Source organism: Lasioglossum baleicum, chromosome 1 (genome assembly GCF_051020765.1).
Source record: "Lasioglossum baleicum chromosome 1, iyLasBale1, whole genome shotgun sequence".
NCBI lineage: Eukaryota > Metazoa > Arthropoda > Insecta > Hymenoptera > Halictidae > Lasioglossum > Lasioglossum baleicum.
Window position 1 is genome coordinate 6,413,400 of NC_134929.1, and position 27,550 is coordinate 6,440,949.

A 27,550-nucleotide genomic window follows, 5' to 3' on the forward strand; every position below is an offset into this window, starting at 1 on the left:
TTAAATATTTTCTTCAGATTAGAAATGTATCTTGAAAATAACGAACAAGTACGTTTTCTTCATTGGAAATATATGTCACCTCTGAATCAGATATTTCTATATCTGAACAATCAATTTCCGAATCAGTATTGTGATCGGATTCTATTACATAATCGGAATCTTCTGCTGAATCACTGACCTCGTCTTCAATGTCTTCAAAATATCCGAAATTAGCCATCATTGCCACGCAGTATGCGTCAAACTCGATGGACGAAATCAGACTGACGTTAGTAGGCGCGCTATGGTCGAATAGACCGACGCGTAGCGATAGTATGTTTTAAAACTACATAATACGACTGCATTAAGTATCGCCACATAAGATAAACAAGTCGAGACCCCCTTCAAACGAGAATAGCTCGACGGAAAAAATCAACAGTCGAAGACTTGGATCGTATTTCAATATATACGAAATTGTCGGTCAAAAAGACCAACGCGCGCGTACTTCCGGGTTAATTGTTCATTTATGCTTTCGTAGAAACGAATTAAGAACAAATTTGATGTTCATAATAGCTATAAATGTGAACTTACATAAATTCAATTTAATTGTATAAAGACTAGATGAAAATTCCCCATCAACTGTACTACCACCGAAAAGGTAAATATGATCATTCGCTAAAGTAAGAGTATGTCTTGTCAATTGTGGTGGATAGAACGGAGAATTTTTAGCTCGTAACGTCCAAATACGCGTGTTAACGTTATAATGCCACAATTCATTTGATAAAGAACCATCTTGCACTTTCCCTCCATATATGACAAAACCGTCTGAAAACGCAATAAGATCATAAATTATATGAAATTTTCTTGAACTTGCAAATATGTGTATGTACAACTAACAGAGGTGTGTGAAACCCCGAAAATGTCGGGTACCCGATGGTCGATACGAGTCGGTTTCTCGAATATATCGGGGACTGCTTGTTATTCTCGAGAATCCCGAAATTTTCGAGAACCTGCCCCAATCCGAATAAAATTCTCGTTCCGATCCGACATTTTCGGGCTCTCGTACACCTCTAGCAACTAACCATTGTATCTGCAAGCAGCGTGACCATAACGTGGGCTTGGTTTAGGCAATTCGTCGATAGAAGACTTCGTAGATTCATCTTTAAACGATTCGTCAGTTGATGACTTAGGCTCTTGGATAGAAATATTTTCTTGAACAGAGTCTTCGACGCTTTGCTCTTCCCAATTTGATATACCACTTTTTATATTCGAGGCATGAAGTTCTCGATAAAGATCAAAGTCTTCAAGATTCCTACGATGTCTAATATAGTAAAGAAAAAGATAATTTTTTAAAGCAATGATCAGTATTTAAATGGGATTTAATAACATCAACGATATTCAATTCGTTTACCTTGCTGTTTGTGCATATCGAAGTTTTGTATGCCTGGAGTGTTTCCTTCGTTGATCGTCGTTTCTTTCTATTCTAATTGTACTTTTACTTGCTTCGCCATCTCTGGCTTCTTGAATCTTTCTTTCGTGTGCTTTGTGTTCTGGAGTATTTCTAAATTCCGACCTACCGTGTAAATTTTCTGAGTTTCCATGGTTACGTAGACTAAAAGTATTATTGTCTTTAATACTGTAGAGTACCCTAAACATGAGGGATGATCGACGAACACCATATAACTCTTTTGCACCTGCACCCATTCGTTCTAACTCGGTACCAATGAGCATAGGATCTAAATATTCTGCAGATGAGGTGCGTTCTATTCGGAAAGGATATACCACATTAGATAGACATTATAGAACATATGATGTAATTAACAAATTATATGAAATTGATATGACACCTCATACAATACTTAAATGTTTAGTAATTGACTGAATACCAACGTATTTAATAATCTAAACAATATTTTGAATAATGGTGTAGCAATTTTTAGTGGTAGCTTTGTGTCACCGCTCGAGTGCTAAGGGCCAAGTATAATCCTATAAATGTAATAAAGAAATGTTTTCCTTACCTAGTACATTACCATATGCATCTTCCCACTGACTTGTGCTAAATTGGTACACTTCCAAATCACTGAGTATATCGTTGAGATCGTAGCCACCAAAAACATAAAGAGAATCGGATTCTTTTATGTATACTGCTGTGTGCGCTGCTCGTGGCCTTAATCCGCCTTCTGAATGCGAAAGCCAGTGCCATCTGTTTAAGTTGTGTTATGTTTAGAAGCTAATATTCAACTATTTTAACAAAATAGAACGTCTAACGACATACTTGTTGCCTTCTGGATGAGTTTTATGTAACGAACAAGACTGTCCCGAATATCCATCATGGCATTGACACCTTTTTGTATTACAGTCACCGCCGTAGCTACAATTATTCGGGCAAAGTGCCCTCGAACAATCTCTACCACCCCAATCGTTTTCACAGACACATTTATTATTAATACACTTTCCATGATTTGTACAATTATTTGGACAATTTGTAACCGAGAACTCTGCATGAAAACCATCCAATACATAATTTGTATCGCTGTATAATAATATTAGCATCTGTAAAAGAAAGAATGGATGTACTACAGTGCTCCTTATTGATTGTGCTATTTGAATTATTCATAAGAATATGATAAGTATCGGCATAGTTGAGAGGTTTTATATCAACTTACATAACCAGACGATGATGTCACTTGCTGCGGCTCCGTCTTTCCACTGAAACTTCCTAAAAGTGGCGATCGAAAGGAATCCCCATCGTAAACAAAAACATAATCATAACTGCATTCTGTTCCCATGGTACGGAAACTTAAGGTAATAAATTGACGGCTGTTGTTCGCTGGAAAAGTGTTAAAATTATATTAAATAACTACAATTAAAAGAAGGAACTACGAGAAAGTTATATTATAGAGATGTTTAACCTTTTATGAGCCATTCGCAGTGGGAGTCTTGAGTATAATTTGAGCCTAAAGGTCCATCGCTGATAATTCCCCAAGAGTCGGTAAAAACTTTCCGTGTTTTATCACAAGGTACCTGTTTCGGAGATGTTTGCGGAGCTAATTGTAAGCCCCGCAAGAAGCAACTCCATATTGTAATCCATACTGTGGTGGACGAGACCCACCCCATTACAGTATATTTACCTCAACGCTGCTGGATAAGATAAAGCTCATCATCCAAGTTCATTGAATTAGTGTTTTTTAGTAACTACGTTGCGAGAGACTCGTAATAAAGAGTCGTATCTAAAAAATATTTCAATGTTAATTCAATCATTCTACAAATCGTTTAATTCTTATAAAAGCAGTTTTCTTTGAAAAGTAGTTTTCCATGCAAATGAGAGAACAAAAACATTATTGAGAAAAATTGTGCTGAATAATCTAATGTACATTATATAAACGCATCGTAAATTAATGTATGTGTACTGATCAAAACAATATTAATAATATTTAAAGAGAAACAAAAGACATAAATTAATTATATCTATAGACAATAATAGAAAACACTAGAATATTGTCGCTTAATAAATAATTAGAAATTATAATCGACACAAGACAAGTGCAATAAAGTTTCTATACGGTGATTGTTTATAAAAATATTTATTAATTCGATACCATAAAAACAACTTCAATACGCTGCTATAATCGTCGAGGTACACGCTGTCACAGTGACACTGTACAATAATAATGCAACGTCGAGCATACTCGGTCCGGAATGTATACACTTATTAAATAAAAAGTATTATACTGTAATAAATATCGACACACGGGTATATTGTACCGCGGAAAAGCTGCAGTGTTCAGCGAGGGGAGAATTAAAAACTGACTACACTGTTGTTAGCGGAAAGAAAATCCGTAAAGAACATTCTTTATCGAAATAGATGTGAGAGAACCTCAGCTGCGATTGAATCAAAACATTATGTACGTATACACACATACACGTCAGAAAAATCTGCTCCGTGCTATGTTCTCGATAGTTGCATTCTCCGAACGCCAGTTGTATCGAAAGCATGTATTCGCTCTACCGGGTTCAAATATTCTAGCGCGATACAATAAGCATCGAAATAAACGTGCAAATACGAACAGACGAAAATTAACGCGTAAACTCTATTCGGCCTCGCCTGTTGACACCTTGACTGTCTCTGCATACGAGGTCAGGGTGGGGGCTCTTCGACCGCCATTAAATTCTCCTTGTTTCGAACGCGGTTTCGATATTCGAAAGTTTCCAGGGACACTTCGACTAATTGTAAGAAACTGCCATACAAGTGCAGATTGAGGAAGATACAGCCAGTAACGTTGGTATTGAAAATAATGATTAGGTTATTCTGTTTCAACCACGTTAATTAAGAAACTATATTTCATTCTACAACCATCAATTATATATACGCATATACTCAGGAGAAATATTAGAAATACTCGGCTGGAATGTGCTAATTATTTCATATTTACGTATCGCATACTGAAGTGTTTTTAATTTGAATCGGATGTAGTATATATATATAATAACTCCAACTATTAAAAATTTATTTTCGTATTATCAATCTATTTTAAATGCGCGAATGTAATGGCTGTTGTAACAATATATTTATTTGCACTTCGCGCAATAAAAATTAATAATAAGTTATAAGTTTACGCAAGTATACACGTAAATGCTATACATTCAATGGAGAAAAACATTTTTTGAAATTTCATGTTTTTTCGTACCATATCCTAAATCTTCCCATTTATATATATATCGGATCTATTTATTCGAGAAATCTACAAAAATCAGTGAATTATATACATATACAATTATTTGAAATTATGCGGAAACTATGGTAAAAATCGCTATACATATATATATGTATATGAACGGAAGGGTGACAATTGTTTTGTTGAATGTTTTAACAGAATTTGACAAATTTTATATGAAACTAGAGGGGAGTTGTTGCTCGCTCGCTTCGCGAGTAGGATTAGTGGTACGCATTTTATTTTTGCGAAGGTAACGAAAGCGAATGTTTATAATGTCGATAATGCAAACAGACGTTGATAATGTAAATTTCTATTGAAATATTGATTAAAAGCTGCCACGTTCTATTGAAATATTGATTAAAAGCTACGACGTTCGTTTTTTTGTTGTATTGAAATATGATTCTAAAAGCACTTTTAGTTTTTCCCGAATTTTCATGTTTCCGAGCAACTTTTCCAATTTTTTTTTAATCTAAAAACCTGATTCCGACTACAACGAACATTAAAAAAAAAAAATTAGCCAAATCGGTCCAGCCGTTCTCCCGTGATGTCGTGACCAACGAACAGCATTTGATTTTTATTATATAGATTAATGTTATAAATAAAATAGACACATAGAATTCTAAGTTGTTTATTGTACTGCAATTTAAAGTAAACGACCCATAGTGCGTTATTTATATTAATTACATTTAGTAACTAGTATATATTCTCAAGTCAGGTACTCACAGTAAATAAGTTAAAGGCTTCAAATGCAAATGCAAAAATATTATTTCTTATTTGTTTTTATATGTATACGCCAATATTAAGTTGTAGAATTTTTACAAAACTATATAGTTGATTATCGCATTTATAATTAAATTGTTGCACATTCAATCTATCTTTATTAATAGGGAGAGATAAAAACAGACACATGATTATAAATCTGAAATATATATGATGTTTATCAGTATACATTTGGAGACTGCAACGCATTAACCTATGTGTCGGAATTTGCAAAATTCTACGGATGCATTAATTATAAATTTATCGAATTGATTTATTACAATGTGTAGCGTCTATGACGATAGAAAAAATTAGCAACCGTTCCATTTAATGCACTTTAATACGTGCAATTACAACATATGTGATCCTTTAACTTTAACATATTCGTGGCCATCATTTTTTAAACCATCAACCGACACATTGTATAATATATTGTCCAGTGGCGCACCCAGGATGCAATCTCTTCCGAGTTGAACCCAGCCCTAGATTTTGCGTGATGACCTTTTTTTTAGCCAACATATTTGTCTTTGATTTTAATTTTCGAAGCTAAACATTCCCCCCCCCCCCCCGGGGGCGCTACGGATATTGTCTGAATCTTAACGATTGATACAATCGTTCGCTTTCTAATGATAATAGCGTACTACCAATGCGGTATACCGGTATAAATTATCTTCTCTGTTAAAAACTTTGAAAAGATATCTTGTTCGCTAAATACTCGATTTGCTCGCTGATGCAGTTGTAAGATTAATAGACATCAATTTCCAGGACAGAATTTCACCTATAAAGCGAATGTACTTTTTAAAAATGTTCCGGTTGTATTTGTTTAGAAAGTCCGCTGAAACTTCTAAAAACAATTATGTTTTCGTTCGTGAAGGAAAAAGTTATGCTTAGCAACACCGTATTATGTAATATGGACAAAATAGTGCAATCTTTGTAGTCTGTTCTTATAAATGATTTTATATTCGCAGACGAAGAACCTTTCAACAACAAAAACTTTCGTTCGATGAAGAAATTCTTTTCACTTTTTAATTTTAAGGACATTATACTATAAAATAATTGGAGGTCTAAATAAATAAACGTAAAATATTCTATGTCTATTTTAAAAAATAGTTACCCTGCAGCTTTGTCAATGTTTCATGCTGTCGAAGGCAATTCATGTTTTCTCTTGCGTTACTCGTTAATTATTCAAATAAAAAAAAGATATATGCTTGCGATGTCATATATTTTTTTAATGTCACTTATATCTGTTAATGTTGTTTCTAAATTAATTTTCAAATTCTAGAGGATGGAATTATGAGATAGCGATGAACTAAATTTTATGAACTAAATGAAAATGTCGAAGGTATTTGTACTAAAAATTTACAATTTCAGTATTTACCTACCACAGGCAGAAGCAATAGGAGTTAAACTCGTTTCTTATAGCCGACATCGGACTTGATTAATGTTTGAAGAAAGGCCATTGTATTGTTTAAAATAAGACATAATATAAAATGGACAATCAAGTCGACCGATTACAGGAATGATAAAATGATGTAAAAAGTGCAATCAATCGTCTTTCTTGTGCATTCGCTGTATGTATACAATCTGTGTAATGGTCTTTGTAGGAGAACTTTAAATTATTTAACCCCTCCATGTAAATATTATAGTAAAATTATGAATTATAACAAAATTTCTTTTTCAAATTTTTCTTCCTCTTTGTGATAGGTGTTTTTGAAGAGAATGTCTTCTGTGTTGAAACAGAATAGACTAAAGGAGAAACATCAGATACAGTCCGTTGGAGACTTAGCCTCTTCGTAGATGCCAGGTATCGCAGCCGTTTGTTCGCAAACTACGTCTGAGATGCTTTTAGCTTTCAATGAGTGGCCGAAGGACTTGGCGCAATCGCTAAAATCCTTTGTAACATCACTGATCTCTTTGCTCTCCTGATGGTCACATGTATTTGGTAATTTAATAGTTGATATGGGATATATATTATCGCCACCATTAGTATCCTTACCAAAAGATGTTAGCGAATTTGTACTCGATGTGGTTGTGATCTTGTTTTGCGATTTATCGATGTCCATATAATAATCCTATAAAACAAATGATTTACAATTTTTATAATTCGATGAACATGAACCAAAACAACGATGCTGACGAATATATTATCTTACAAAAAAAGAAAAAACGACAAATATTTAATTTCACCTTCTCCGAGTTGTGGGGACCAATTTGAGGTTGCTGTGAAGAAGCTTGATTGCAGTGCGCTAAAGCAATTAGCGCCTTCTGATTTTCTCTAGCGTCGACCAAGAATATACTCTCCTTGACTTCTTTCGCGTTATACTCGTCAATTCTGTTAAATGATGAAAATGTTTGATATCATATAACAGTACAATCTGACTATAAGAATTCAAATACTTAAAGATAACTTACTTGTCATAAATAACTGCGTGCAATCCAAGTTTTTTCAAGTGTTGAATTGTAGCTTTATCATTGTTATCATCCCCCCAGCAAAAGATTATCAAGCCGGCATCTTTTACAAATTTAACTTGAGACGGATCCCTAAGTATATCTTCTGTATGTACATTAATTCCTAAAATATCAGCAGCCAAAGCGTGTCTGACAGCCATTGGTATTGTCTGACATCTCGGATCGTGATAAGTAGGATATTTCGAAGTGATGCCTTGTGTCAAAAATACTACCGGGTATTTATTTTGTTTAAGACGAATCATGGCACAAATGTCTGGATTAAAGGATGAGAAAACAACTTTTCTGTCTCCTCCGTATTCCAGCACGACTTTCAGTATCGTGTCCAAATATAGATTGAGATCAAAGGGATGGTTGAGTTCGAATGTGCCATCCTGCGGACATACGTTATAATTTTGAACGTATAGAAGTTTGTAGAAAAGAACATTTACATATATATATATATATATATATATATATATATATATATATATATATATATATATATAAATATATATACAAATTAATTATATTTACCTTCAACTGCATAGTCCACTTAATTTCGATATTACACCCGACGTGCTGTTCCAATTCCTGCAGCGCGGCTTGCAGAGTAGGAAAAGGTTGATGGTCTTCCAAGTCTTCATCAAAAAATCTTGGATTCTTTTCTCGACCTTCAGCCACATGATACACCTGTAAGAAAATGTTCATTCAATAATGGTGGACAAATAAATATGACGAAACGGTTTAACATAATATATTTCTGAACAAGCCAGATAACGTAAACACTCTGTAGCGATGTAAACATGTTGAAAATAATATCATGCTCGTCATGATATTATTCACATGCCGTAAAATGTGTCTTATACATTTTTTGATGCAATACACTTTGCACTTTACCTTCTGCAAGGGGTAATAGATACGCGAAAACAGAGGGAGTGTGAAAATTACTAAAAAAAAAAAACGTTGAGCCTAAGAATAAGGATCGAAAAGCATTTTTACATTTATAAAACACGATACCAGAGAATTACCTTGATTATTTATAATACTGGGGTTACATCTTTTAGCCATAAGATCGAAGCATGATGTGCGCATTGTAGCACTACGATGTGATTTTTGGAAGTCACGTGTTGCGGTAGTATGACATGATTGAAAAACACGTTTAATCGGTTTTAGAGTATATTTTTTATATATGAGCATGCATCAAATTATTTAGACAACCAATCGGTTATAATCTTTTTGGCGATAATTTAGATGACGCAAGCGATATGAAAGCTCACCAGTTGGATAACCCCCTGTTCAGCTTTATCAACCACATACAGCACTTTACCCAACGAGTCCCCGGGATAATAATAATCCTGTTGAATATTAAAAAAGAGACAAATACGAATAGATATGCTACTTCTATAAGTTCATGATTCTATGTCGTGTACTTCTGCATACGATAGAACTCCTTGTTGTTTTCGATTTCTGCTTCAATACAAAATAAGGACATAAAAAGCGAAATATTAATACGCGTAGCATTACTGCAAAAGCTGCATTCTCTATTGGTTAGTGATAGGCAAGAAAGATTATTATTGGATGTATCTTATCAATGAAAAAGAAGATCCAATGACTTCCGTTTTCCATTACCCAGTGTCGCGTAATGCAAATGAAAGTGCAATGTTCTCTAAAATTTTATGTTACACCCGATGGGGACACCTTATGTCGTATCTATATTGGGACAATTCGTAAACAACTTGTTAAGCAATTTCTCGCGTTCAAAAAAAAAACCTAAAACAAATTTTACAATAAAATAAGAAAATAAAATTCGATGTCTTCGTTCCAAACATATACTGTAAATAAACGTGAATAGGAACATGAAAATACATGTCTAATATATCGATTCGAACAATACATTATTGTTATATATTATCCTAAATTTAAGAAACTATGTATATATTATATTTATCACTTTTTGATCAGTACTTACAAGGGGAGCCCAGGGTAGTCGGAATCCGGATTTTCGTGAAACTTGCAGTATTTGAAGATGACATATCCAAGTTTAATTTAGCAAAGCAGTAGCGCGCGCTTCTCAAGATTTCCCGAGAAAATGGCATTTGAAAATTCGGTTTACGCGTTCATAAGGAGTTCGCGTTAAGCTATGAACATGAAGCGCAGTGGCCGAGGGCGCTGCGAGAAAGACTGGTAATCAGTAGGTCGCTGGTTCGAGTCTTGCTGCCGACATTTTTTTTTTTAATCTTTTTTCAGTTTTAATCCTAAAATTTATGAAATCTGCCATTAAACAATTATTTTTTAAATAGAAAATGCATGTTTTTTATTTGTGGGTATTGAAAAAAATCGAACATAAAAATAATACAGTGTTATATTTACTTTATTATTGCTCATTCTTTATTAATAAAAAAAATTACGTGTTAGTATGACACGACCCAGAATGATACTCATCGTAAAAGCATGGGAAACAATAATTGGCTGTAATAAAACCAAGCGCGACGTCTGTTTTTGGGATTTACCTGGGTTGACCTCGCGCCTCACCCAGGTAAGAGTCTACCCCGTCCCTTCAACGGTTACTACCATCCTCATGCTGGTACCCCTTGCTTAATTGCTTTGTGCAAACACGAAAGAAGATTTATCCAGGCAGACTCGGTTTATCCAGGTAAAGGAAAACCGGAAAACCCAACACTGCCGAGAGAGGTATAAATAGAAAATAATATTCTATTTGAAAAATAAAAATAATTATTCAATCTCTGCGATACCAGAGAAATTTTTATGAATGTTAATGAAGTGTGCTTTCCAATAGAACTCTTGAAAACGGCGTGCTCCTGTACAAACGCTCCGTTTATAGTGTGTGCTAGATGCCGAAAAAATTATTGTTTCCCATGCTTTTACGATGAGTATCATTCTGGGTCGTGTCATACTAACACGTAATTTTTTTTATTAATAAAGAATGAGCAATAATAAAGTAAATATAACACTGTATTATTTTTATGTTCGATTTTTTTCAATACCCACAAATAAAAAACATGCATTTTCTATTTAAAAAATAATTGTTTAATGGCAGATTTCATTAGGATTAAAACTGAAAAAAGATTTAAAAAAAAATGTCGGCAGCAAGACTCGAACCAGCGACCTACTGATTACCAGTCTTTCTCGCAGCGCCCTCGGCCACTGCGCTTCATGTTCATAGCTTAACGCGAACTCCTTATGAACGCGTAAACCGAATTTTCAAATGCCATTTTCTCGGGAAATCTTGAGAAGCGCGCGCTACTGCTTTGCTAAATTAAACTTGGATATGTCATCTTCAAATACTGCAAGTTTCACGAAAATCCGGATTCCGACTACCCTGGGCTCCCCTTGTTAGATGGATATTCCATGTACTTGTATAAAATGTACCTTCAGTAAGTGCAGCTGTTCTAATGTAAGATCCTTGACCGGTATTTCTAGCATGTCCATAGCTTCTATCTGTTTCTTACGTTTCAGTGAAATTGAAACGTAGAAATCATGGTAAATAACAGGTACATGATCCTTGGACAATTGGACATCAAACTCGACCATGTCAGCTCCATGATGCGATGCAGTCTTCAATGAAGCTATCGTGTTTTCGCGTACATTAGCGCAACTGAAAACAATAAAACAATATGAATTGTCACTTGAATCAGTTATATAAAAAATTTAATTTTTCCGTAAATTAAAGCTCGATACTCTACTTTTTTGTATGAAAAGATGTACCCAAACCCCTATGTCCTACATCCAGTCCAGACCACCGCTGTTCCCAATGTTTTGCGTACGAAATACTCATGTCCCATGGGTAATCCGGGATTGATTTTATCACAACATATTCCACTGTAAGTTGTCCTAAAATAAAGTGAGGGGCCATCTTTAATTATCTTTTTCACACTGGCAAGAAAAAACTAAAACTAGATGTGTGCGAGAATTTTATTCGGGATCGGGACGGGGTCTCGAAAATTCTCGAGAACCCGAGTGTGCTCGGGAATCTCGAAATTTCCGATTCGTTTACACCCGTCAGGTTTCTCGCAAACCTCTAACTAAAACTAAGAATTTAAATCATTATCTTACCAATTGGTCTGTGTTTTGTACTCGTAATTGGTACTGTTAAGAGTCCAACACTAGATTGCAGTGTGCTAGGTAAGATGTAGCTGAAACCAATATGACATGGTGGTTCTCCTGGAAAACACCTTGAGCTGTACACGTAGTAGTCCACCAAGTATGCCTGAAAAAACAGTTTACTTAGTATGTACAGAAAAATACTTCTATTTATGACAACACCAAATGCATCAGTATTTTTTGCTTATCTGCTATAGCTTGTTTCAGTATTAATTAAATCCAATAATCAAAGAAATTCATTTTGGAGAATATCACTTTCTTAATTTCTCTAGACTAAGAAATATGAATATTACAAGTTCTAATAATCATGAAGGAGCTTATGGCAAATTATTAAAAATCCATGATCACTAAAATTCGTAGGAATTAAATCATATCGACCAAGACACTCTTTGTCGTACATCTTTCGTTTCTTTTCATTTAGCAAATGTTTCAATTCTGTGAATAGTATGGAAAAGTTCAAATCGGCAAGAGCAACAAATTACTAGTAAAGAACGTAACAAAATGAGGATCATTTATTTCCTACATAATCTAGCAATGAACCAGACCAATAATTGCCAAATGCTGTACTCTGCTTGGTGACGCGTATCCCGCAACATCTGCCGATCATTCATTATTAAATTTCGATATCAAATAATCTGCAAAGATTGTAATTCGGATTCAGAAGATTCTGACAGCTTAGTCTGACATTGGCCGCGCAGCGGTGCCACGTATGGTAGAGTTGGTCAGCTAAAAAATATTAGTAGTACACTAAAAGGATATAGGAGTGATGGGAGCCTCACCATTTTCGACGCACACAGATGGATATGAGGTGTGATAGCGTTGACATCTTTAAATTTTTAGGGTTGCTTAGGATGGCTGCGACTCACGTAAATCGATATATATATATATATATAAACATACACATTGCAAACGGATCATGTAGTCTATGAAATAATTATGTCCAATTGAATTTCAATAAATTTCCATGATAAGAACAGAATGTACATCATTTGAAATTCATAGATTTACACGAGAGGCCAGCTTGAGGATGGGTGCGGTAGGGTGAACGACAATCAAAACCATCATATCTCTGTGTGATGTCATGTGACACAGATGTAAAGTGGTAGTCGATGCTTTTGCATCGATACATCAGATTGCATGTTAGCATCGTCATTTGCACCAGAGGTCTTGCTTTGTACAAAGCTGACGGTTGTCTTCAATCCAGGCCGGTGCGCGTGACATCGCTTCTGGTTTCCAAGGAGGGCAATAGCTGCTGAACAAGTTTAATTATCTTTTACCAAGTAATTTGAACAAGTCGCGAGAGAGAAGACGTGGCCAGCCTACTCGTGGTCTACTGAAAACTCACATGGTATGGTCAATGCGTATCTTTAATGTGTCTAATACTCTCATGAATTACCACCAATTTGTCATTTATTGCTCTGCCAAGCCTACTATTTTCTATTTTCTAATCACAATCTTTTTCTTTCACTCGTCTATTTGATTATTATACACATTAAACAAAGATGTACCTTTTGTCATTTATACCATGGTGACAAATCAAAAGAGGACATCGTGCCTTATTCGCTAATGTTTCCATTCGTAGAACTGTCAATACAAAAGATAGAGAGAGCATCGATTTTGAAAATATAATACTGAAGATCTATTTCACGTACATAATATATGTTATAAAAAAATTACAAGCAACCCAAGCAATAAATACCAACCAATGGTTATTCATCGAGCCGTGTACTCATTATGACTTTTCGATGGAGGCTCATAGTAGGATTACTTACAACAGTTTCAGGATATCGAACGGCAACATTGAAGACAATAAAGTCGTCTTCATGACAAGCTCGGCCAAATTGTTCCTGAATCTTGAAGCGGGCTTCTTCGTCATTCATTACCTAAGATTCATAATTATTAAATTATATAAAATATTTTTATTTCACGGATAATAATATTATACGTACCGCAATTTCTGTAATACTAAAGGCAGGTTCATCGATAATATCTTGTGTATCCATAGAAAGACTATCATCTACACAATCTCCTCCAAATTGCTGTAATTCTAAGGAATTATGTCTAACTAGATTTACGGGTGTCATCTGAAACGTAAATGTTACTCTGTTCTCAAAATCGAAGATTTCATATGCAATCGAATAATATAAACTCGAAAGTACATACTTTAATGTGAACTTTCCTATTCTGCAACCGGTCCTTCCATAACTTAATTGGATTATTAAATAGCTTAAATTGTATCACAGTTTCATCTGTTAACCATCCCCGTTCAATTTTAGAGTAGCCATTGTAGTACCCAAACATGTCTGGATCCGGCAATGTGTCCTGAGTAAAATTGCTGGGAACTGTAACAATCATTCGTATTGAATGCATCGATCCATTGAAAGAAAATCCTATTTTACAACTAAATTTTAAGTGTATTTAATTACATACTATTTTTTCTGATGAGACGAGGTCTCAAATGTGTTTCCCACTGGCGGATAATAAGAGTTTTGGCCGAATTCTTAGTACCGTTAGATTGACAGATAACAGCAACGAAATATCGGAACTCTATATCGGTATCAGTGGGAAGTGAAACTTTTCGTGAGAATATTTGGCTGCTTCTGAAAAATTTATGTCATAAGATGCACATATATATAATTCTAAACCATTAGAAAATTAATATAGGCTTCACTTAAGATAGCAATAAGATTGCAGTCGATCAAAGAGAAAGATGATTGTAAACAAAGTTTTTACTTACTCATCCTCTTCGTCACGAAACATATCTCCTGCAGCATCGCTATAAAATTCTCTACTACTATTACCATCGAAAAACATAGAGGAATCCCGACTGCTATTTTCTTGTGACATCTGAATCGCCTGATTGTGATTCCAAGCGCCCAATTCGGGTAAATTACCCACTACATATAGAACTTCATTTTTTTCTAGCTTATGTACCTAAATAATCAATAAATTCAAATGAGAACATATTAAGAGCATAGAATCAAATAACAATAATTATGAACAATTACCTGGACTCTAAAAATCCAGTCCCTTTTCGTTCCCCTCATCTCCGATGTCTGTTTGGTCGCCACCTCTACGAAGTTACTCTCACGTGACTCCTCGAGCTGCTTCACTTGCTCCTCCTTTTTGTTCTCTACAAAGCACATCCGCTGCATATTACTAATATTTTCTTTTTCTCACTGTTTCTCTCTTTCAATTTTTCTGTTTTTCAAGGTGTGTTCAATTCACATCAGCTAATTTTCTGTAATAACGGACTTTTTGTAAGGAATGCTAGATGGTATCTCTTACCGCGACGTCAACTTTGTCGAACTCAACAAAATATCTTTCCCTCGAATACTTTTTCATCATAGAACATATATTTACAAGCATGTTTTAAAAATACACCTTATAATATATTAAATATGTATCTTGAACATTATAATGCGTTGCAATGTACCAGGTCTGTAAATATGAAACCAGAATTTGTCAATGTAGTTTTGACATCTGATAAAGATTTTCAATTCACAACCATAAAAATTTCATAGAACAGCATAGTTTTTAATAGCGTTGAACATATTGAATTTTGTGCCTGGAAACTACGATTTGCGGACAGTATTGATTTTCCGTTACCATTTGAAGAAAACTGCTGCAGAATCGCATTGAATGCTTGTTGAAGCTTACGGCGAGCATGCTCTTGGTAAATCACAGTGCTTTGAGTGGTTTGAAAAATTCAGAAGTGGCGTTTTTGATGTGAGAAACGAAGAACGTGGAAGACGATTGGAAAAGTTTGAAGACAGCGAATTGCAAGCATTGTTGGATGAGGATGTCGCTCAAACGCAACAACAACTTGCGGATCAATTAAAGGTCTTTGCCCACTAGATGCCTCCTCTGCCTACCTGCGCCATCGCTCCGTCCCCGTTTTGGGTTTCTTCTGTGTATTTCAATGGGACTGCGCCTACTATACCTGCGCCTGCAGGTATATGGCGCCATTGCAGGTATAGTAGTCGCAGTCCCATTGAAATACACAGAAGAAACCCAAAACGGGGACGGAGCGATGGCGCAGGTAGGCAGAAGAGGCGTCTAGTGGGCAAAGACCTTAAATGTGACACGAGAGATCCAGAAGATGGGAAAATGGGTTCCACGTGAACTGAATGAAAGACAGCAGGAAAACCGAAAAACTACTTGCAAAATGCTGCTCGCCAGGTACAAAAGAAAGTCATTTCTCCATTGAATTGTGACTGGCAATGAGAAGTGTATTTCGAAAATCCTAAGCGAAAAAAACATGGGTAACTCCAGACGAACCATTGACATTGACTACAAGGCCAAATCGCTATGGACGGAAGACAATGCTCTATGTTTGGTGGGATCAGAAGGGTGTGATCTATTATAAGCTGCTAAAACCTGGCGAAACCGTTAATACTGAACGCTACCGACAACAAATGATCGATTTGTATCAAGCTTTGCACGAAAAACGACCAGAATATCAAAAAAGGCAACACAAAGAGTGATATTGCTTCACGATAATGCACCATTACACACAGCAAAACCAGTCAAGGAAACAATTGAGGCGTTTAGTTCGGAAATACTTTCGCATGCGGCTTACTCATCAGATTTGGCTTCATCCAATTATTACTTATTTGCATCGATGGGACATGCACTTGCCGAGCAGCGCTTCACATCTTACGAAAATGTACAAAAATGGCTCGATTTTCTTGGCATGACATCCACAAATTGTTAGAGAGATGGGCAAAATGTACATTTAGCTACCAATGGGCAATACTTTGAATAAAATATTTTGTATCGTTTTCATACAATAAACGTGTATTTTTTATACAAAAATTCCAGTTTCATATTCGCATACCTGATATTATATCATACGAAGACTACTGAAAATACGACAGTGAATTTCAAATTATACAGTCGATATACTACACCATATAAAAAAATTAAAATATTGTCCGAGGAGACTATTTGCTTCCAAACATTATATGCACATGATGTTTTTAAATAATTGATTCATTGCATCATACAGAGGTCAAAGTAAAGTACATGCGAATCCTAATTTATATGTACATTTACTAAATACCTATTTAAAGGTAAACAATGATATATAGTATAATGAAAATTTATATCGGAAGATATATAAATATTTAATGATAAAGTACGTATACAAATTGACACATATACACAAACACATATACATGTATATATATATACATATATCAAATTTGAATAAACAGAATTGCTTCGACTATATTACATATTTTTACAGAATATAAGAGCGATGGATTTTAGTAGGAAAATGGAGACTCTGAAACAATGTGAGAAAAATGAAAGGAAATGAAATATTTCTTTGTATTAACATTAGAGTGCAATTGTCTGTATTGCATAAGCATTATCTAATACAGGATAAAAAAAATCAAATATTAATGATAAATATCAATCATGATACACAGTCAAGCAAATATTCCAAAATATTATCGGGAAATAAGGATATATATCATTAGTATTTAAAAATACTACATTCAATATTGAACCAGTTAAAAAGTGAACAAGTGATTATCAGCAGTTCGTTTGTATTCAATATTGTAAATAAAAGCATACACAAACTTGGCAATCACTTGGCTTGGAACTTGGAAGTTGTGTCGGCAATCACGGACACGCATTTTTAGAATTAGAAGAAAAACTACATATAAGGAGATAGATATTAACGGTATGAAAACAACATTTCCGAAAGATGTCGGACACCGAAATACGTTGTAGTAGAATAGAAAGTGAGGTGTTCTTTGTTTACTACTGCGGATAAGATTTTTATGCGCTGCAACGTGTTATATTTAAAGATGCGGTTTACATACTTTATCAGAAAATTTCGGTGGGTTTTACTTTGAAAGCTTGGTTGGCAGCCTGGTCTTCGCCTCGCGTGATACGTGCTATTTCACGAATGCACAAGGCAGTCGCTTTCTATTTTTTATCGTATTTGTCATAATTCTCCTCTTCACAGCACAACATAACTACTTTAACTGTCGCGGAACACTGGCACAACACAACGACGAACCACGCACGACGGCAAGGGTTCTTTTCACGATTGAAACAATGGTCGATTTGGCAACGCCGTGAGCACGGAAGTGACGACATCGATGGCTCAATAGAACCACCAATTCAAACATACCAAGTTTAGCTTTATCAAAATATACTTCATTTTTATAGTTTTTTCAAACAGTGCAGTCACAGAAGCCACATCAGCAATTAAGAAACCTCTCGACTCAATTATTAAAAGTGTTACATCTCATAGAAATTTCCATATCGTGATCGTATTTCTCGAAGCTTCAAGTAACAACTTCCTGTCCGCCATACTGCGCCATACTGACACAATAATTTTGATATCCAATAAACATATTTGATTAAACGTCATCTTTCCGAATCCTCCATGGAAATTTTATATATCCATCTACGAATTACCTCTGCAATTGAATTTTACTTTCAAATTTGTTGCAATAATGTTGTAATAATGATCCTTACATTCTTTCTGTTTCAGCACCCGAAGTATACACTTGCGTTTCCATCGTATATGTATACTTCAAGTTCTGTAAACTGCACATCGCAATTCGTTATTTTTCAGTTTGATCTGAAAAAATGGAGGATAAAGTTAAGCGTTACGTTACCATTACTGTAAAAACAGGAATTTTTCTTGTATAAAATGCCCGAAAGCATAGCACATTTTTAGGTAGTCTACTCGTTCAACGAGTAACAAATTTTTAAACTACGAATAAAATTTCCTTTCGAAGACAACTTTTTTTTATCATTTAAATGAAAGCAATAAATTTTAATGTATTCCAGTGGAAGAAGGGTATAACTGCTTACAGGAAAACAGTCGTTAAAAGAATGTCCGCATCGACCGGGGGAGGTTGACCTACGATAAAAGTCATGACGCATTAAAAGAGGAAACTACTCACTACAGGATGATAGGTCTGAATTGTGGTTACACATTTTCACTTGCACATATGTAATAAAGCCGCGAACAGATAGAAGATAATCATGCATTTGTGAGAACGTCAATTGTCCGACCGGTATCGCGTTTGATCAAACAATACTTCTCCGGAATGGTTCATACAGCTGTATATACTCATCGCGAAAAACACATTTTTTAAACTGTAAGTACTACAACAGAGAGATGAAAGGTGACAACTAAAGAAAACGATGAAGTAAGGAATTTTTTATCTGGTTTCTATTTCTTGCAACTGGTGCAGAACATATTTCGCGGTTCAGTTATAATCGTCATGAGACTTCGATGCTTACGTCAATATAATTTCAGCAACGAAGTATGTATTTCTTCATATTGTGTTACACTCGAGGTCTAATAACGTTACGCTATATGTATGAGAGCAGGCTTATTGAAACGTGAAAGGTGTACGGATACGGTCTAGAGGTGTGGAAATGATATACGTATATACATAGTCAGCTATTATATCAGGTTATCGAGAATTGCAATTTGCCGGCTGTAAATGATTTACGGCGTATCGTTATAATTTATAACGGTCGTGAGAAAATGTGGAATAAAATGTTATCCTTGCTCCCAATATTGTTTCAAGTACAACATACTTCTTGCCCTCCTCAGTTCCGCGTATATGTATTGTGTACCGTGGCAATGATCTCTCATTTTCAATTGATACCGTTATTTTTTTAACTAATTGTAAGTTAAAAAATTAGTTTTATCTGACCATATGTATTTTATAACTACTGAATTGATCAACAAATTTATTTGTTCTTTATCTCGTTAATCTTCTTGACGTCATTCTACAGGGTGTTCCAAAAATGTTGTACTTCAAATATTTTCTTTTTATTCGCTAAAAACTCGGATATCTTGTTTGTATCGTCGCAGCCCTGCATATTGTTCTGCAGATAGATTTTTTCGTTTCACGCGCCCGTCGAACAAGAAAATTAATGTTTTCTATAAATACGTTAAAGTAAATATTTGCAGTTGGCAACCATCGCCCGGAATAAGTAGCTGCCATCAAAATAGCATGTAAGAAGGTCATATATTTTTCTCTGCGTTAAAATCACGCTGCCCCGCGTCATAAAGTCTGCAAACTGCTCGTTGATATTCGTATTATACGCAAGATATCGTAGGTGTGTAACTTTTCAAAACAATTATTCGACTAAATATTATGTTAATTTTTTTTTGTGTCGAAAGCATCTTATACTGTATCACAAATTGTAGAAGGTTTTCATCGTACATTACACAACATTGGCGGCACAAATATTTTGAGATTCCGCGCAATTATATATGTAACGTAAGCATTATTGAAATTGTACGTGGCTAGATAACAAGTGCGTATTCAGATAACAAATTATGTTTATTCAAAAATATGAGACGCACAGGAAATTCTCGGCCTAGAGTGTGCCGCATAGTAATCAGCCCCGGTAAAAGTCGTACTGTGTTACTTATCGATCTGCTCAGATTGTATACGTATATACTATGTATACATATATGCCCCGACGGCACACCGGCTCGGTTTCAGCCTGGCCCCTGTGCACAAAAGGGCGCGTTTTCCGCCTGCCGAGGGCTCGAGCCCAGGGCCTGCCGGCCGGGCTAGGATTCAGCCGATTTGCAAGATTGCAAGGGTGCGGGATTCGCGTTCTCATTGCGTGATAATACAAACACGGGTTTTTTCAGTAGTCAAAAACGCCAAATAAAGGTCAATCTAGGCAGCAATCGCCCTCAAAGGTCTTATTTATTAACTTATTATACTTTTGTCGGTAACAAGGGAGACTGCTACGCATTTGCAAAGTACTGCCACATTGATGCGACCCGCCCTGTGTCGCGCATGCGCGAGAAAAGTTGGGCCCAATCGAAGCACTGATTGGCCACATTAGTGTGATACCGTGCTGCCCTCTCAAAAACAGGCTGAATCCCAGCCCGGCCGTCAGGCTCTGGGCTCGAGCCCCCGGCAGGTGAAAATCGCGCCCTTTTGTGCACAGGGGCCAGGCTAAATCGTCCTGATTTGGTCTCAACGCTGAGCCAAGCATTGCGTTAGCCCGTAACGTGTCGGGCTGGGGCTCGGCTAGCTGGGTCCGACGGTGGGCTCGGGCAGACTGTGCTGTCGGGGTGTATACACTATACACATAGCAATGCAGATATAAAAAAAAGCATTGTAAAAACAAAACTATAGTTCAAGAGTATTATAGTTCCATTGTCCTATCGTTGTCGAGACATAACAAGTGTATATGTACCGCGCTTCTAACAATGTGCTATTAATATTTTTCATACTTGCGTTCTTCGAAATTTTAGTATATTACAATAAGAATTGACGTGTTGAATCAAATTACTATTATATCTATACATATGTAAATTGTTTCGAGAATATTTCATACGGAGGAATAATTATTATTATGCAATGTCTGCACGTGACGAAAGCGCACACATTCGTGGCACGACACGTGTCATTTCATAACGAACAAGGTAGGTAATTAGAGAAAATTAGTTTACCACGAAAATACTTACATTGTATCATTGTCTTTAACAATGCGACAAAAAAAATACAATACTAAATTGTCGGTAAATTTTCAAACCTTTTTGAGATTGCGTGTAAACATTTCCGATAATTTTATATAAATTTAAGAAATAGGAGCAATGATATTTTTCAGTATTATTCTCTCTCTCTCTCTCTCTCTCTCTCTCTCTCTCTCTGTCCTGTCGATGATTTGTTATTATGATCTAACCACGAAATAGAAGAGGCGAACATTAATTTTAGTGTCGATACTGCAGTATTTCAGTCACCGAGTAATCAATTTTCATATGCATATTACAGATCTATGTCCGTCGCTATGTACAAGGTGTTCGCGGCATTGCCAGACAGCGTTTTTCTCTGACCTTGTGTGATCTTGAAGGCCGTTATGTTGTATGCGATTCAATTTATTCCGGGACACGCTTTGATAAATAAAAAAAAATATATAGCATTCCATTTAAGAAATTGAAGATCAACTTCATTTTTGACAAAATTATTGCAGTTAAAAAAAATTACAGACACCATTACATTGCTCGCAAAAAACAGTATAACTTTTTCCTTTCATTTTTCCGAATCACATTAATCTACGAGTCTACGATAAAAAAACGCTGGCTAGTAATAACTAATAACGCGAACTCCTTGTATAGACAGCTGACGTAAACTCAGGAAAAGTCATCTATCAGCTGTCAGTTCGTTTATCAGCACGCCGCACGTCTCCTGAGAAGTGAATGCAAGGTTCAAGTTCAAAGTCCACGCAAAAGTTTGGATTCCTGTCATTTTTTCGCGTAAGTCATTGCTTGCAATCCTTACAAATTTTTAAATAATCCAATTCAAAAATATAAGCACAAACATCACGTTTTAATGATAAGGTTAGAATTACAGTCAGCCTCGTAATTTATGGCACGCAATTTAAATTAGAATAACTTCTTTATAAACGGACCAACCGATTATAATTTTCCTGCCAAGCTACATAGTTTACTAGATGATGTGTGATGAAAATTTTTGCAAATTACGAAAAACATAGTAAAAGTTGCTCATGACAACTTTGTAGATCATAGTTTTCCAAGTGTCCACTGGTGCTTAGGAGATCTGGACGGCGGTTTATTTTCACTCTAGCGTTTTAGAACTCGAAAATTAGATTTGGAAATGTTGTTGACAGAAACAATTTATTCGAAGAGGAAGCTGAATGAAAAATACTGGGTTTCCCGAAAATTTTTGGAAAATACACATGTCTAATTCAAGTGATCGACACACAGTTTTGAGAAGAGATCAAGTTATCGAACTGAAAGTCGATTCCAGGCGTGTTTAGATGTAAATAGCAATGGGGATATTTTTATCAAGGTCTTTCAAACACGATTATGTATCTCCTTTTGTTAGCCAATAGCCTAAATTCTAAAGCTGCGCGGACGGCTACCTTCCAGACTAGTGTCCTCTGGTGGGGTCGGGGATGACCCGAAGAGGTAGTCTCATAAAAAATACTGAGCCCAGGGTCCTTTCCATAATTAAAATTCCCAACAGCTGTGAATTGCAGGTGGGTGTTTATGACCCGCCAATCGCTATTGTGCGAGAAGCCAGAACCGTGCAAACTACGTTCCTTTCACGAAAAACCGTACCCTAATATAATATTAGATTGCAGGGCCTGACTCTAACGATTAATCCAGGGACGACTGAAATTCCCACTGGTAAAACTTCCTTCAAAAATAACGGACAAACACCCCTTTATAACATTGGCAAATTCTGTTTTCGCGTCGTAACAACGCTATTTCCGGCTTTCACGATAATCCGTCCAGCGTTCACAGAGTCAGATCTGTGGACTTTCGATTACGAATCATTCGATTTCGATTCTCATATGTAGATAGTGGATTATTATGCAAAATAAAAATTGCCTTAATTGCAACAAAGTGGAGTGAAATAGAAATTAATTTTGTTCCTTTATATAATGTATATCTAAATTCTTTCTTGGTATTGTATAAATGCATAAGAACTTACTCGTATGGTCTCACACACTCGACCTTGAATAGATCTATATTCTACACAATACACTCTTGTGAAAGTAGACAGTGAACAACTGAAAACACTGTAGCGTGTGAAAGTAATAAAATGGTCGAGTTTATTTCTAGCACTAAAAGGTATGTGTATGTGCTGTGGTAATGTTGGTAATTCTCAGAATGTTACGACACTGCATAAAAAAATAATCAATGTATGTACATACAATCGAACTCGTTGGAAAACGGTTGTAAACATTTCATGTTCCATGAACAAGTCATGGAAATTTTTCTTTGAAACACACCTTGAAAAACAAATTGATACGTCAGCTATCGAGAGTGAAATAGTTCTCGTTAATCTTGCGTTAGCGATAGTTGTAAGGCGTAACGTTTACTCACTGTCGGCACGTGCACTACTAAAATATCAAGCTCTTCTTCTGGTGGGTATCATAGCAGAAGAACTAGGTGCAGAAAGTGGGACCAAGGTGTCTCATCGACGAGTGATAAGCACGCGCACACATCACAATATTAGAAAAAAAGATACTTGCTGATATTATAACCACTAGGTACAAGCGAACTGTAGAGAGGGGGACAGAGAAAGAGAGTTGGCGGGAGAGACACAAAGACCAGTCGCCAAAACACAATGACACTATCTCTGTCGACGTCGAAATACTACTGACTGTTGGCGTCGAGTTTCAATCAGGTTATGCAAACCGCACCAAACCTCCCCCCACTTTTCTCTTTCCGTTATGTATGTACTCATTCACGTGACTCGCCGATACGTTCTACATTTGTGCGAGTTCGTGTATATGTAGAAGTGTATATCGCTAGTCCTGTCAACACAACGTGATTATCACGCGTGTTTTGTGAAGGGATAAACACATTGCACAGTTTCTTTGTTTTCTCTATTTTCCACTATATGTATGTACATATTTTTTGTCCTTTCTGGTATATTATATTGATATCTGTACTCTTTCGTGAGATAAAAATTAGTTTTTTGTTTACTAATCATAGAATAATTGTTTCTTCATCGTAACACAATTTTTTGTGTTTTTCTTTAACTTTATTTCTTTATGACATACTTTTTTTATTTTCTTCTTCTTCGTTTACATAATATGTAATCTTCCACTCATGTGAAAGTATTATACATTTAAATATTTTTGTAGAGTATGTTATAAGTGGATTGGTATCAAAGCCTTGACCTCATTCTCGAAGGTAGAATATTTCGGAGTGTTTGTTATCTGATAAGACCTTTTTCGATTAATCTTTTTCAGAACTTCTAGATTTGTCTGATTGTCAGATGTGGATAAACAATGAACAATGTAGATATATCACCTAATGCAGAAAAAGATTTTTTTACACGGAGTATTTCTCCTTGTATTCCATTTGTGCAAAATTTCGATATGTTTATATTATTTTGAAAATGCTACTGTTTCGGAGTAATAACCATGATTATTTATTTCAATGATTATTGTCGTTATTTCAATTTGTTGCTTATTTGCGGAGTAGTTTAGAATACACACAGTCGAAGTATAAATAACATTATACAAAACTATATATGATATCTTTTAATTGATTTACGGGACCATAATAAACGAGAAGGAATTTCGACGATTTATATTGGCAGTAAAAATATAATCGCGATTGTACAGTCTGTGAATTATTCAACAGCGATAGATATACTGGTAGAATGTTTTGCAGGCGTCGGGGTTGTGTCACGGCAATGAGTTATAATACTCGACATAGTAAAGTCATTAAGTTGATTTAATTATCATTTCACCAGGTTTTATTTACGTAACAAGTGCAGTGCAAACTTTAATACGATTTCTAGGTAAAAATTTCGAGGTAAATACTTAACTTCAGGGAAGGTTAATACACACATTAGAGAAACAAATAAGTCTAAACAAATTTATTAATTTAAAAAATTCGAATGCAGTCTAACACATTATTAAAATATATACATAAACGTTACTGGTATCAATGGACTGCAACGTGTGTGTTAATTTATTATCAAGAGTCACGCATTCATTGAGATCATCTAAGAGAAAATTAATCTCTCGAATAACGAGTCGATCAACGTTTTTTTATCTCGGGCTTCATTTTTGCATGTTGAAAGAAGTGCTTGCACGACTGTCGTGGAGTACACGGAAAGCAATTAATAGTACGAAACAAAAGAAAGTACTTTTCTCTGCACGTATCTCTTCTAATCTATTTGCACGAGTCGGAAAAAGGAGTTTCGCTCTTGGTAGAGAAATAATAGATAGTTTACTGCTGTTCAACAAATAAGATAATGCTTGTCAAGGTCATGCACGCGTATCAGAAAACACTTGTCGCTTCACGAGTTCGATAAATATGCGAAGTTGTTGTGCGATGTGTTGTTCCGAGTGAATGAATCGCGATACGAATTCAAAATCTGTAGTTGCATGTTTTATCGTAAATGTAAAAAGTAATGATACGTGTTGTCGTAAAGCACAACCGTTGGTTACTTATGTCGTAACTTCAGGTACAAAAGCCAGTTCGTTCCGGTATAAAAATATGTATGTGCATACAGTATACAGTTACCCGAATTAATATTCGCACTCTCTAAAAAAGATGATAACTTTTTTAATATTGTACTATACGATTTGAACTTTTTTGGGAAGCTAGAGAAATTACTTTACTACAGGATGTGAAAAGAAATTTTTTCAAAAATTGCAGTTGATCGGAATTGTAGAAGAAATACTAAAAGTTGCATTTCACAATTTTTTATGTGGGCCTATATCGCAAAAAATTAAAAAATACTATAAATAAAAATATTCTGTGCAATTCATGTGCTACACATATTATACGTACCACACACATATTGGGATAAAATAATAATTATTATCAACAATGTAACAATATTATTAACTGCTTCTTAGGCCGTGTTCATACTGAGAGCGGCAAACGGTAGAGCAATTTATTTTGGATTATTATTGCATAAGAAAAATGCAAAAAATATGCACTATGCACAACATATACTGAATGCAAAATTGCAAAATAAAAAATACATTTTTGGAATCACATCTAATCATGACATAAATTTCTGTCCAGGTCCCATTTGTCTACCCATTTTTTATAAAAATATGCATTCGCATAAACATCCTTTTTTTTTAACGTTGGCCACGGCCACACGGGTCGCACCTCGTGGGCCTCAATTTCCTCTTCCACTAAGAAGACATTGGTTTTTTCCTCCATAAACGTGACGCATAAACCGTTAGTTTGTATTTAAGAACCTGGGACCTAAAAATGATGTCTGAAAATCACTTAATTGGGGGTACTCTGGAAGGTCTTCGGTTTAACGTTTTATTGCGGACACGGTAGGTAGATACTTATTGTTAGATACATTGTCAGTGGAGGCGCGGTGGGCTTTACCGGTTTTACGAAGCGACGTTTTACCTTTTACTATTTGTGTATTAAGTTGTTGTTATTAGACCTTACCCTTGCGAGTGTTAACTATTTCGGGTTTTTCCATTTTGGCATTACATATTTCGGTTTCAATACAGCATACTGTCGAGCGGACAGTCGTTGAATTTCGGATGGTGACCGTAGCAGGCAATAATATAACGAAGCGCTTCGGTCCTAACAAAGCATACTGACAAGGGAACATTTTCAGTTGATACAAGTTGTGAAATTGAGCGTCTTCTCCGTTGTCGAACGTTCGAGACAAAAACATGTAAACAGACAACGGACCGAGGATAGCGAGTGGCGAGCGAATACGTTGACGGTTTGTTGATGTTTTTTTCGCGCGTACAAATCCGACGCGTGAGTGTGTATGTGTGCGAGTGTGCGGCCGCAGGAGTTCGGTCGAGGCGTCCTAGACGCCAGTCTTACGTTGGTCGAACTCGGCAACGGAACATTTTGATCCTCAATAAAGATTTATCCATATTCGTATTCGTAATAGTATTTTATTTGATAATCCAGTTCATTTTGGTTCTAATTGAACACAAGTCGATGTTGGTGAAACTTATGTGAGATATAGTTCTTCGATTTTTTTTCGAATTTTCCTCGAAAATTTACATTAAAAAGTTACAAACACAGG

At 35.6% G+C, this 27,550-nt stretch overlaps 2 protein-coding genes and 1 long non-coding RNA gene across 10 annotated transcripts in view; 1 reads left to right on the forward strand and 2 right to left on the reverse strand.

Annotated features, from left to right (window-relative positions):
• Megf8 (multiple EGF like domains 8) overlaps positions 1–4,317 on the reverse strand; it is a 17,304-nt gene extending 12,987 nt beyond the window's left edge. Inside the window, exons 1-8 of one of the 4 annotated variants that reach the window (XM_076426979.1) lie at positions 3,576–4,317; positions 2,889–3,206; positions 2,643–2,806; positions 2,252–2,529; positions 1,995–2,179; positions 1,388–1,739; positions 1,059–1,297; positions 568–801 (exon numbers count right to left, since the gene is read on the reverse strand). In XM_076426979.1, the coding sequence (XP_076283094.1) occupies positions 568–801; positions 1,059–1,297; positions 1,388–1,739; positions 1,995–2,179; positions 2,252–2,529; positions 2,643–2,806; positions 2,889–3,093 (1,657 nt within the window). In that variant the 5' untranslated portion in view covers positions 3,094–3,206; positions 3,576–4,317. The remainder of the gene's footprint in view (positions 1–567; positions 802–1,058; positions 1,298–1,387; positions 1,740–1,994; positions 2,180–2,251; positions 2,530–2,642; positions 2,807–2,888; positions 3,207–3,575) is intronic. The other 3 variants (XM_076426969.1, XM_076426958.1, XM_076426948.1) reach the window with 3 other exon arrangements.
• Positions 2,802–7,373, forward strand: LOC143210483 (uncharacterized). The gene is made up of 2 exons (XR_013009263.1): positions 2,802–3,881; positions 6,822–7,373. It is a non-coding gene; the product is annotated as an uncharacterized LOC143210483 (long non-coding RNA).
• LOC143210298 (glycerophosphocholine phosphodiesterase GPCPD1) lies at positions 5,547–24,142 on the reverse strand. 5 transcript variants are annotated; one of them, XM_076427067.1, is made up of 16 exons: positions 17,855–18,118; positions 15,029–15,261; positions 14,758–14,954; positions 14,451–14,620; positions 14,184–14,362; positions 13,970–14,104; positions 13,793–13,903; positions 11,973–12,126; positions 11,603–11,750; positions 11,289–11,514; positions 9,176–9,253; positions 8,433–8,588; positions 7,863–8,290; positions 7,638–7,782; positions 7,447–7,522; positions 7,216–7,372 (listed from the first exon to the last, which is right to left on the reverse strand). In XM_076427067.1, exons 2-16 carry the CDS (start codon positions 15,173–15,175, stop codon positions 7,353–7,355), a joined length of 2,370 nt encoding a protein of 789 aa, XP_076283182.1. In that variant the 5' UTR covers positions 15,176–15,261; positions 17,855–18,118; the 3' UTR covers positions 7,216–7,352. The 5 variants fall into 5 exon arrangements, with proteins under 5 accessions (XP_076283174.1, XP_076283169.1, XP_076283154.1 ...); XM_076427059.1 differs by lacking the exon at positions 17,855–18,118 and adding an exon at positions 23,890–24,142 and having other exon boundaries at positions 5,547–7,522; positions 15,029–15,153; XM_076427054.1 differs by having other exon boundaries at positions 5,547–7,522; positions 15,029–15,153; positions 17,855–18,121.
• Between the last annotated feature and the right edge of the window lie 3,408 nt (positions 24,143–27,550).

Bases quoted from the DNA above. Each gene is read 5' to 3' on its own strand.
- LOC143210298 (XM_076427039.1), bottom strand. From the start codon at position 15,175: ATGCAGCGGATGTGCTTTGTAGAGAACAAAAAGGAGGAGCAAGTGAAG. The intron at 8,589-9,175 runs GTGAGCTTTCAT...ATTTTCTTACAG, and splicing joins AACAGGGGGTTATCCAACTG to GTGTATCATGTGGCTGAAGG. The intron at 8,291-8,432 runs GTAAATATAATT...GTATGTCCGCAG, and splicing joins AGTGGACTATGCAGTTGAAG to GATGGCACATTCGAACTCAA.